Source organism: Hyperolius riggenbachi, chromosome 11 (genome assembly GCF_040937935.1).
Source record: "Hyperolius riggenbachi isolate aHypRig1 chromosome 11, aHypRig1.pri, whole genome shotgun sequence".
Taxonomy (NCBI): Eukaryota; Metazoa; Chordata; class Amphibia; order Anura; family Hyperoliidae; genus Hyperolius; species Hyperolius riggenbachi.
In genome coordinates, this window is record NC_090656.1 from 120,290,894 (window position 1) to 120,304,073 (window position 13,180).

General features: G+C 45.7%; 1 protein-coding gene across 1 annotated transcript in view; it reads right to left on the minus strand.

Annotated features, from left to right (window-relative positions):
- LOC137537713 (intestinal mucin-like protein) overlaps positions 1 to 13,180 on the minus strand; it is a 280,540-nt gene that overhangs the window by 41,456 nt on the left and 225,904 nt on the right. Inside the window, exon 11 of the mRNA XM_068259654.1 lies at positions 364 to 483. Coding sequence (XP_068115755.1) covers positions 364 to 483 — 120 coding nt within the window. The remainder of the gene's footprint in view (positions 1 to 363; positions 484 to 13,180) is intronic.

Here is a 13,180-nt window from a genome sequence, read left to right on the forward strand (position 1 = left end):
CAGAGCAAGAACTTTTCTTTAAAGAAATCAAGGATAGCTTGAAATTATTTACAAAGGTTTCCCTGAGGCTGAATGTACATGGCTGCAGTTGCACAACTTCTTATTTCATAAATTGAACGCAATGACACAATATTTTCAATGACCAAGGTGACGGTTGCAAGCTTTTGCATGGTAATAGCTGTACGTTTAAAATAAAATCCATGCATCATAGATCAGTTGTCTTGTTCATCATTTTTCAAGTTCTAGCTTCAGTAAAATAACTTAATTTTTTTCTTTGTTAGGTAAAAATGCATTATGAACATGAAAGTGTGAACAAATTAGTTAACTATATGTAAATAAATACAAATTCCAAACACAACTCACAGACTCGCAGTCTTCTTTACGAATCTTGGGACAAGTTTCTTTCGTGACTATTGTGATAAAATTATTTTTGCGAATATCACATGTGTACTCTGTGCAGTTGTCAGAAATTATTTCTCCAGGCTACAATAAGAAAAATCAACAAAAGGGCATACAAATAAATAAGATACAATGACTTAAATCGAAAGAACCTTAAAGTGAACTAAATAAAGACACTGTAAGAAATATAATGTAATAATAATACTCATTTTCAGTACAGTTTCTACTGTATTTTTTTTTTTTGTGTGTGTGCGAAACTACACAGCCGACTGGCACCCACCCAGAGCTGTGCACAGTACTACTGCTGTTGGCCCATTCAGTTGCAGGCACAACAGCAGCACCTCAAGTGCATTAGTGTAGACAATATTCTGATAGCACTACTGCATTTCTCTATGTGACACTACACAGCCCACTGACACCCAGAGCTGTGTACACTACTGCGATTGTTGGCCCATCCAGTTGCAGGCACAATAGCACTCCGGCGCATTATTTTTCACTAGTTGCAGGCACAGTACCCCAAATAAAAAAAATAACAGGCAGAGGCAGGACATACCGCAGGGGTCCTCGAGGTTGTGCTGCTGTGATTTCCTGCAGCCCTGGAAGAATGCCCAGTGTTCAGAGGGCACGTACCACCAACACCCAAAATTTAGAGGACGTAGTTGACTGGCTTACACAGCACACCCAATCTTCTACAGCTTCTGCAGGGAACTTTGATGCACCATCCCCCTCCTGCTCTGATTCGGGCACCCCACAACAACTTACCACTCTCCCGGCAGTCAAAACCACCACTAGCACCACAGCTGCTCAACCTGATATGTCAGAGGAGTTATTCACACATTTGTGTGATGAATTTAGGGATGCACAACCATTACTGGCAGAAGATGAAGGCGATAAGAATGTTACTCCACCTGATATGTTTCAGTCAGGCGTCACTACACACATAGACGTAAGGTGTGAGGATGATGATGATGATGTAGTACCCATTGTTGTTGCCTTTTTGGAGGTGTTTGATACAAGTGAAGCAGTTGATGATGATGACGATGTGTACATGGATGTCATGTGGGTGCCCACAAGAAGAGATGAAAAACAGGGTGACAGTTCAGATGGGGAGACGGAGAGGAGGAGGAGACGAGTTGCTGTAACTAGCAAGGGGAACTAAAAAAAGGAGCTACTGGCACTGTCAGACAGCATGTATCGGCACCTGGGGTCAGCCAGCCAACACGCCCTTCAACACCTGCTGTTGCCACCTTCAGAATGCCGTCATTCCAAAGCTCACCAGTGTGGCATTTTCTTTGTGTGTCTGCCTCTGATAACAGTGATGCTATTTGCAACCTCTGCCAAAGGAAACTAAGGGAAGTACAACACCCACCTAGGGACAACTGCTTTGCGAAGGCACATGGGCCCATATGCAATAAATGTTTTCTCCTAGGTGATATTTTCAGACCTTATCAATAAAATGCCTTTTAAACCACGAGCAAGCAAGAAAATACTCAAAATAATTTGATAGTTCTTTTTCACCTACTTTTTGGTGAAATGAGCTTAAAAGTTATTTTAAAGACAATGACAAATTATAACCTAGGAGCAAATGCAGGAGAAAAATTTAATTGCATATGGGCCATGATCTCAAAACACAAACACCAATGGGATAAACATATGAGGAAAAGCAACACACAAACTCAAAGCCACCCTTCTCATCCTCCTGGCCCTGCATCTTCAGCCACATCAACCTCTGCTGTCCTTGCCCCCTCTCAACCACCCTCCACTCCGCCACCTCTCACCTTGAGCAGTTCCTGCTCATCTGCCCACATTCCACTTTCTGTCAAGGAAGTTTTTGAGTGGAAGAAGACAATGTCTCAGAGTCACCCCCTTGCCCGGCGTCTGACAGCTGGCTTGTGGGAACTGTTAGCCCGCCAGCTTTTACCATACAAGCTGGTGGAGTCTCAGGTCTTTAAAAAATGTGTTGCAATTGGGACACTGCAGTGGAAGATACCTGGCAGAAACTTCTTTTCCAAAAAGGAAATCCCCTGTGAAATTCTGTTTTAACTTGTCAAAAGCAGCTTGCGCTTCTGTGGACCATTGGAAAGGAAACCTGCTGATAGATGAGTTGTAAGATAATAGCAGAAATGTTTTGATGAATTTTCAATAGAAGTTTACAAATCCTATAAAATCTGTACTGCTTTTTTGTTGGTGGGAGTAGGCCAATACAGAATTGCTTTATTCTTCGGTGGATCCATGGCGAGACCTTCAAAGGACATGATGAAACCTAGAAACTAATTGAGTGTTGTTCAGTTTCACATTTCTCTGCTTTAACATAGATGTTGTGTAATCTAAGCTGTGCAAGGACCTGACATACTTGAGTTCCATGAGTCTCCAAGGAAGCAGAAAATACCAGTATGTAGTCCAGGTACACAATATTTAAGTTATCTATGAAATTTCTGAGGACATCATTGATGAAAAGTTGGAAAGTAATGGGAGCATAGCACAGAGCAAAGGGCATCACTAAATACTCTTAGTGCCCAAAACAAGATCTGAAGGCCGTTTTACACTCACCCCCTTCCGGGATTTTACTAAATTGAATGCTGCTCTGAGGTCTAACGTAGTGAAAATTCTTGCGCACAGTAACTTCTAAAATAGCTCTGGGACTAGGGTAATGGGTATTTGTTTCAAATTGTAATCTTGTTTAATTCCCAGTAATCAATGCACAACGGAAGTGTTTTGTCCTTTTCCACAAAGAAAATGTCGGCACTAGCAAGGGAGGTACAGAGAGGGATAAAACCTTTCCTTAGATTGTTTTCGATATATTTTTTGAGGACTGCTTGTTCAAGCTCAAAAAGAGGGAACATTGTTCAAAAAGGAATTTCTGCACCTGGAAATAAGTCTACTGGGAAATTGTATAAACAATGGTAGCTGATCAGCTTTCTTTTTATCAAATACATCTAGGAATTGAATGAATTGTACAGGAATGGCTTCCTGCAACGATGATGTACAGAGCAGGAGACAAGTGGAAACTTCTTGTGAGCAACAACTTCCTCAGTATGTTAGAATGAACACTATCGTTCCTGTTGACCAGTCAAAAGCAGGGTTATGGGCTCTGAGCCAGGGTAGGTCCAAGATTACCGGGTAGAATGGAGATGAGACAAGACTGAATTTGAGACGAGACAAATTTATATTGCGCTTTTCTCCTGGAGGACTCAAAGCACCAGAGCTGCGGTCACTAGGATGCACTCTATAGGCAGTTGCCCAAGGTCTCTTACTGAATAGGTGCTGGGTCACTGAACAGGAACAGCTGAGATTTGCACAGAGGTCTCCTGTGTCAGAGGCAAAGAGCCCTTAAATGGGCACTACAGCGAAAAATCTGACAGAAGTGACAGGTTTTGGACTAGTCCATCTCTTCATAGGGGATTTTCAGCAAGGCTTTTATTCTTTGTAAAGATATTCCCTAAAAAGGATTTAAACAATGATGCTGGCCAGCTTCCCTGCTTCCTACACAGTTTTTTGGCAGTTGGACAGAGCAACTGCCATTCACTAAGTGCTTTTGAAAATAAATACATCCCTGAGAATCCCCTATAAAGAGATGGACTAGTCCAAAACCTGTCACTTTTGTCAGATTTCTACTACCTACTGTAAGTGACAGCAACATAGGAGAAAAGTAATTTATGGCTCATTTTACTCTGGAAAAAATGTACTTCTTATTTGTATATGGTTTCACATATTTTAAATTTTACAGTTTTTCGCTGTAGTGCCCCTTTAACTAGTACATTATCCAGCCACTTCTAGGTGTCCTTGATGTTGCTTTGAAAATGAAGGTAATGGCAGGGACTGATTCCATAGTCTCTGGTCGAGAACTGATAGTAGAGCGGTCAGTTAAGTGGATGTGAAGGGGATTCTGAAGTGTGAAGGGGAGCTGAGTAGGGAATTCATGGAAAGTGGCAAATGCAATGTCCATGAAGCAACTGCAAGCTCCTGAATGAATAATAGCTGTGGTTTCAATGGTTCTTTCAGGTAGCTTAAAAAGAACAGGGAGAGATAAATAATTAGTTGTTTTAGGAGGAAGGATAGACTGTCCGGACTGGAGCACATCTCCTTACCAGGTGGATGGAATAGGCAAGATGAAATTACCAGATCCTCCACAATAGAAACATGTTTTGTGGTCATCGTCTCAAAGTCTCATCACTAGTAAAGGTACTTAACCACCCTGGCGTTCAATTTCCCCAGGAGTTCTGTGCAAAAAGTGGTTCAATCAATTTCAAATAATTTTCAAGCTTTTTTTTTTTATATTGAAATCAATATAGGTTACTGTATTGAATTCAATAAAAAAAAAGGTGTTTGCATTGAGATGTTGATGATGTTGTGTGACCCTGGTGTCATCAACGCCGATCGGCGGGGGACATGTCATTGCCGAGGGAGAAGAAAAATCTGCCAAGGGACATGGAAGAAGGCACTAGGGAAGCTATCAGAGGTACGTGCCGAGGGATCAGCACGCCAATGGTGAGTATAAGACCCAGATGTATGGCCAGGTATACAGTGAGCCAGATGTATAGCCAGGATTTTAGGTAGTCAGATGTGCAGCCAGGTATATAGGTAGCCAGATGTATAGTGAGCCAGATGTATAGGTAGGCAGATGTATAGTGAGTCATATGTATAGGGAGCCAGATGTATAGGTAGGCAGATGTATAGTGAGCCAGGTTTGTGGGTGGGGGGATCCCCCTTCTATGTGTGGGGATGGCCTGGCCAGGTGGGAGCTCCTCCTTTTAGGGGGGGGGGATTCCCCTTTCAATGAGTGCGGATGTCCGGGTGGGGGAATACCCCTTCTATGTGTGCGGATGTCCGCGTGGGGGCTCCACCTTCTAAACTAGGGGAATACCCCTTTTATGCAAGCGGATATCTGGGTGGGGATCCCCCTACTTTGGGGGGGATCCCCCTTCTATGCAGCGTGCTGTGGGTGTCCCCCTCCTCCCATCTCCTCCCTCACGACCTCCCCCCCACCCCCTCATCTCCTGCCCCCCCCTTATCGGAAGCACCTTGAGGTGGAATATACTCACCCAAGGGCTCTCTCCTGCGGCGGCTGGCGCACTTCCTCCTCCATTGCCAAAGTCTCGTTCTCTGTGCAGTTACAGTACGAGGCGTGGTGACGTCACCAAGCCTCGTACTGTAACCACACAGACCACGACTTCGGCAATGGAGGAGGAAGTGCGCCAGCCGCCGCAGGAGAGAGCCCTCGGGAGAATAGATCCCACCTCAAGGTGCTTCAGACAAGGGGGGCAGGAGATCGGGGGGGGGGGAAATCGTGAGGGAGGAGACGGCAGGAGGCGGACAACCACAGCAGGCCGCATAGAAGGGGGATCCCCCAAAGTAGGGGGATCCCCACCCAGATAGCCGGCCGCATATAAGGGGTATTCCCCCCGCTTAGAAGGGGGAGCCCCCACCCGGACATCCGCACACATAGAAGGGGTATTCCCCCACCCGGACATCCGCACACATAGAAGGGGGATTCCCCCCCCCCTCCGCTTAGAAGGCGGATCCCCCGCTCGGTCATCCGCACACATAGAAGGGGGATTACCCCACCCACCCGCATAGAAGGGGGAGCCCCCGCTCGGCCATCCGCACGCATAGAAGGGGGATCCCCCCACCCGCCCGCATAGCCAGCACATACTCTGCCCCACTTGATGCACAGGGATTCCCCAGGGTGGCTGGATGCTAGTTCTGCACGCTAGGGGTAGCACAGATCGCTACCCACAGCATGCAGACAGGCATCCAGCCATTCTAGGGAATCCCTCTGATGAGGGAAAAGTGGAGCCGGCGGGGCAGAGAAACAGGAAATCTCCCTGGCAGTATTGACGAGCCTAGCTCGTCATTACCACTCTCAGCAAGTTTCTGCTGGAAAAGCCAGGCTCATCATTACCGTCAGGGTGGTTAAAGAGGATCTGTACAAATAAAAAAAATGCCCCTGGGGGGTACTCACCTCGGGAGGGGGAAGTCTCTGGATCCTATCCAGGCTTCCCCCATCCTCCTTTGTCCCATGGTGGTCTTGCAATGCCGCTCCGAACAGCGGCGATGTAAATATTTACCTTCCCAGCTCCAGCGCAGGCACAGAAGCGGCTCTCTGCTCGGAAATAGATGAAAATAGCCGATCTAGGTTCAGGTCTACTCTACTGCGCAGGCCCAAGTCTCCTGCGTCTGTTCGGTAGAGCGGACCCGACTGGAATCGGCTATTTCCGAGCCGAGAGCCGAAACAGCGCCCAAGAAAAGGTAAATATTGCACAGCCTGACAAATTGTCGAGGGCCAGAGCGAGACCACCATGAGACGGAGGAGGACAGAGGAAGCCTCATTAGGATCCAGAGGCTTCCCCCTCCCGAGGTGAGTACACACCAGAGGCATTTTTTTTGTACAGATTATCTTTAAGAGCTGACTCATTCCAGTCTGTATCAGTTTCCCATAAACAAAATGTTGAGGTGTACTCTTCTACTGGTCTGCAGCCCTGTTGGAAAATAAAGAGAGAGTGGTAGTACTGCGCTGAGAGTGATCGTAGAGCACTGCCATTGTGTCAAAGAATAGTTCAGGTACAGCCAGACGCGGATGCTCTTGGTCCATAAACTTGTGTGCCCATGACCGACCTTCACCTTGAAGTAGTGAAATCAAAAACCCCACTTTTGTCTGTTCATCAATTAAGGTTCAGGGCTGTAAGGCAAAATAAAGCTGGCAAGAATGTTGGAAGATCCTAAATTTTGTCCGATCACCATTAAAGCATTCAGTAACCGGTTTTCTAGGTTCAGGAATTGCAGCAGCTGCAACAGGTGCAGGATCAGCAGGAAATGGTTTAGGGGCTGCAGTTGCAGATAGCCCAACTGAAGTTCCTTGATGTAGTTTGTTAGTGCTGACATCTGTTTGCACTGGGTACTTAGGACATTTCCTGCCTCAGAGGTCTCTATCTTTGAGCCGCGTATTCTATCATGAATAGAGCCCCTCTAACTCCGGGGTAAGTTGTGGAGGTCACAGGCATGCTGGTCTCATGCGATACCAGTCATCGGGCTGCGGTCCGCCGGCTGATCAAAAGTTCAGGTCATCAGCGCTCAGACCAGGAAACGTCGCCACTACCAGGATGTTCTCTGAGCTGCAGATCCACCATTGCTGTTTGGGGCCAGACCACCACTCACTCCCACTGCTGTTAAGTGCGCCGCTCTCCTCCACTGTTGCTGATCCATCGCACAGGAGCTCATCGCTGCTGCACACAGACGGGTCCTCCACCACTCGCTGCACAGCCCCGGCATCACAGACAGGCCTTTGCAGTGCTTGCGAGTCACTCCACCACCCGACACCAGTCGCCAGCAACCTATCACTGCCACTCTTACCCTCAACCTACTTGCCGCCGCTTCCTGCTAGGCCACCCAAGTGAAAGAGACCCTCAAGCTGAGCTCCAGAGAGAGTCACCTCCAACCACAGCCTCCAACCTGCTTGGCCACCCACGTGGAGGAGCTCTCCTCCTCCGAGCTCTTCAGATCACCGCAGCCTCAGAGTGCCTCACAGCCTGCCCCCATCTGAAACACCCCAGGCTGGCATCACCCCCAGGGCCCCCTGGTCACTCCTGCAGCTCGAGAACATTGGGGATCCAGTGCATACCACTGCTGCTTCAACCGTGTCAGACGTGACAGTTACCACAGCGGTTAGCGCTGACTCCAGATCCTCCACCTCCAAGGGGCAATGAACACAAAAAAGACTTTTGCCACCCGTGTGGGGTAAGTCTCACTGGCTTCCCTGCCCTGACTGGCCAACAGCATGGTCTGCTCCTCCTGGGCCACATCGACCCCAGCCACCTCGACACCTGATCCATCTGACCTGAGCCACTTCCTCGCCTGATCCATCTGATGGCTGCCCTGCATAAGGGGACTCACTCTTCACTGTCCTTCTCACTTTCTCTCTCACTTTATCTTTATTTCACTTCCTTTTTCTCTCCAATCTCTCTCTCTTCCCCAGGGTTGGACTGGGGGGGCATCTGATTCAAAGTATCGCTGCAGAAGCGTTTTGAGTGCCATATACGGCAGCGGATTACCCCCTCCAGTCCTTCTCCTGGGTCCATCTGTAAGTTTTCTTCCATCTAGGCTATATTCTATGCCTTGTATATTTACTGTATCTATTGTATGTACCACTGTAAGTAGCTGTATGCATTGTATATACTGTATGTACCACTGTTAGTAGCTGTATGCATTGTATGTACCAACGTTATATTTATTGTATGCTAAATGCTACCATTTTGCTACTGTCCCATCACCGACCCTGTTGTGCCAAAATCAATTCCGGGTACAACTCTTGTTGTACCTGGTGAAATAAACATGATTCTGATTATGTACCTTGGATGGAGGAGTCAGTAATGCAGATGACAGCAACACATGCGACATATCAACTTATTGAATTGTGTAGTGTGTTGTGTGCCCGCACACATGGGTACAGACACCATGCCTGGGGCCCCTACGGACTGCACCAGCACTCCTGTAGACATCGGTATGTACCAGCTGGCTCTTCTGGTACAGGTAATGCAAATAGGTATTCTAGGCAAGTCTTTTTATATATATGATTCAATCCCCTCCGTTTGATAGGAAAGTTTTCCCCTCAGTGAGGAGCGCTACAGTCACTTACGCGTCTTGCAGCTTTATAGGAAAGTTTTCCCCTCAATGAGGCACACACAACTAAAAAAAACATCCCTCTTTTATCCTGTGAGTGAAATAATTAAAGAAATACACATTTTTGAGGACTATGTAGAGAAAGATCTGAGGAAATTAAAACCCAGATCCACCTTCTTAGATAATCTAAAACCACATGAAAAGAGGGCTCTAAAAGATTTACAATTGAATAATCAGGTGGTTATACGTCCCGCGGATAAGGGGGGGGGGGATTGTTGTGCAAGACAAAGCGGATTATGAGAGGCAGGCATTAAGACTTCTGGGGGACCAAAAGACACACAGGAAATTAAAAAGAAACCCCAGCGAGGTATTTGAGAAGGAACGTGGATGCCTCCTGAAAGGAGCATTTGATGCTGGTGTCTTGAACAAAAAAGAAATGAATTATGTCAGTATGAAACATCCAAGGGTGGCCAAATACTATCACCTCCCAAAAATACATAAGAGTCTGACTGATCCTCCGGGAAGGCCGATAATCTCAGGGATTGGTTCATCTACATCCAATCTGTCAGGGTATATTGATACCTTCTTGCAGGGATATGTCCGAGATACCCCCGCCTTCCTGGAGAACAGCAGACATATCCTAAACATACTGGAAAATCTAGAATGGGAGGAGGGGTGGATAATGGCCACCCTTGATGTTACTTCCTTGTATACCATCATTGAACATAGTAGGGGTATGGAAGCAATTGAACATTTTTTGAGTTCGGATGAAACACTACAATGTGAACAATAACAATTTATTAAGGATGCAATTTTGTATGTACTAACACATAATCACTTCGAATATGGAGGGGATAGCTACCTCCAGATGAGTGGGATGGCGATGGGGACCAGGTTCGCGCCCGGGTACGCTAATTTGTTCATGGCCCATTGGGAAAATACCCATGTATACGGGCGTGAGGGGCCGGGTGCGGACCTGGTCCTCTGGAAAAGATTTATAGATGACGTCCTGCTCGTCTGGAGAGGCACTGATGATGCTTTGAGGAGGTATGTTGACAAAATAAACACAAATGATTGTGGTTTAAAATTCACAGCACAAATAAGTAAGAGGGAGGTTAGTTTCTTGGATATATCCATTTACATAGAGGGAGCAGAGCTGAAAACCAAAACTTATAGAAAAGCCACGGATGTGAACGGATACATCCTGGCCAATAGCTGCCATTTACCGGTATGGCTGGAGAACATCCCTAAGGGCCAGTTTATGAGACTTAAGCAGAACTGCACGGAAGAGACACAATATAAAAAAGAAGCTGAAAGAATGTCTGAGCAGTTTATAGAGAAAGGATATGAGAGGGATACTCTGGAGAAAGTGAGGCAGGAAGTGAAAACACTGGATAGGAAAACATTGTTGGAGAAAAAACAGAAGGAGGATACTAGAGATTTCTCAATGAGATTAAATTTGAAATACAACTCACAGATAGGATGTGTAAAGGGGATTATTAAAAAACATTGGGGAATTTTGAAGGGGGACATAATACTAAGGGAGATTTTACCAGAGTACCCCTCCTCTGTATTTAGGAAAGTGAGCAACATAGGCCTGAAAATAGCAACGGCCAATAATGGGGGAGGGGTTCACGACCAAAGACCCTGGGGAAGGGGTTTGTGAGATGTGGGAGGTGTCAAAACTGCCAGAGGACAAAGGTATATAACAAAATTTTGCAAGTAAATGAGGGGAAAGAAATATACAAAATTAATGAATTAATAACATGCGACACCAGAGGTGTCATTTACTGCCTTATATGCCCATGTGGTAAAAAATATATAGGGTGCACGAAGAGAGAAATGCATAAACGTATAGGAGAACATTTTAATAATATTTTGAAGGGCTGGGAGGGGCATCCCCTCTCGAAACATTTCAAATATAATCATGGAAGTAAACTAAATAATGTAGTATATTTTGGACTGGAAATAGTCCAGAGAGATCCCAGAGGGGGTAATTATATAGCAAAAATGTCGAGGAGAGAAAGCCAGTGGATTTTTAACTTAAACACTATGGTACCCAAAGGGAGCCACCTGTTTTGGGGACCACCTGAGTCTGTATGGAGGGAGGGGGAGAGTCAAGACCTTGGGAAGATATCAGGTGTTATAGTATATCAGTATATTAGTAATTTATGGAGGAAAGAATATGGATTAAAATAATTTGAGGTTGTCATGAGCAATAAATAGAGTTTCCCTTTAAGAAGAGGCGGATATCTGATGAACTGGATGCTCTATAAAAAGCAGGAAGTGGTGGCTAGTGGGTATCCCTGATGAAGATAGTCGTCAACTATCGAAACATGTCGATGTAAGAAGGGCTTCCTGGTAACCCATCAAGTTGTTTCCACTGTTTGCAACAGAATACGCAACATACGGCTCACATACACAAGCTTTGATAGCAGCGGCCGCATTGGAACGCAGAGTGGGACGCAGGAGCTCGGAAGGGAAGTGACGTCACTCCCAGCTAGCCATTCACCCGGAAGCCGCACAGCCGGAACGAACAAAGCCGCAAGAGGATTACAGGCGGACACTATACCGGAGGAAGCGGCGAGACGGAGCTAGAAGAAAAAACTTTTACTTGCGAGGCTACCGGCCGGAGCCCGCATGGGACACTAATAAAGCTGCAAGACGCGTAAGTGACTGTAGCGCTCCTCATTAAGGGGAAAACTTTCCTATAAAGCTGCAAGACGCGTAAGTGACTGTAGTGCTCCTCACTGAGGGGAAAACTTTCCTATCAAACGGAGGGGATTGAATAATATATATAAAAAGACTTGCCTGGAATACCTATTTGCATGGATTCTCTATGAGATTTTTATATGGGAAACATTTTTTAACAGAGATTCAGGTGGCTCCATTGTGTGCATGGTAGTTTGTATGCGGACATGAATGGGGCTTATTGTCTAATTTTATAAGATACGTGAAGGAGTTCGTAGATGAGAAGTTTCTTGAGGAATTCCTGAGACATAATATATGAATTTTATGATCTTATTCTTTTAGTTTATTTTGAAACAAACGGAATTTTATACAAAGATAAATAAACATATAAGTAATTAAAAACTTAGATACGAGCACTGTTCTTTTTTTTTCTTTTTTTTTGTTGTCATTTGGTGGGGGTTAAGGGGACACCCCACACCCTGAGAACTAAGCAGCTGATAGGTGGAGAGGATAGGGAAAAAGAGTAGCGCCTTTTTTAACTTCTTTCTTTGGCTCTTCTGGTACAGGTAACTGACCGTGACAGCTTAGTATTTTTCCCTGCTGCTTGGCAAAGGCCATCAGGTCATGGAAGGAAACCAAATCCACAATGTTGAATGGCAGTAGCTGAAAAGCATGTAATATGGCTAGACAAGAATTGAGGTGAATTACTGTTTGGTTGGTTGGTGCCATAGTCTGGTGCCTTGCGCAGACCTCTGGTAGAGTGGGCTGATGGGATTGTGAGCTAGGGAAACTGAGGGGGTCACTGGTGTATCCAGCTTGTGTCGACAAAGATCATCTTATGCCGCAAAACCTGCTCCCAGAACCTGATACTCCCTCACTGCTGAAAGTCAGGCTTGCACCAACCTCCTGAGATGCAGTAGCAATACAAGATGGTGGAAAAGGAGTCAGTGGAGGTGGAAGAACAGCTGATGACGTAGTTGTACCTCCTACAAGACAATGCAAATACTGATCCCACTTTTGGATGTTTTACGCAAATGTGATCCTACCTGTCCTCTGCCATTCGGCCTCCGTCACAGAATGTAGAGTGCTACACATTAAATGTAGACTTTCAGCATGAAAAAGGCCCCCACTGGAGAGGTGGGTGCAACCAGTTTGCTGCTCTTTTTTCCTGTATTTTTGTCTTTGTGTCTACTGGGTGCCCTGCATCTCCTAAGCTATCTCTGAATTGGTACACAGGTCTCCCCAGCTCTCTTCCTTGTACCTACGGAATCTAAAATGGAGTAAGTAATACCTCCCTCCACTCTATTTATCTGCCTATGGTGGGATCTCTTGTAATTGGCTCCTGGGCCTTACAATTTGCTACAAGATCAAACTTTAATACTTGCCACCTCAGCCTTAATTCCATTGGCCACCTTCAAATGTCACGTAAGTCTAAAAAATATACAATCACCAAAGTATATAGTTGTTCTCTTAA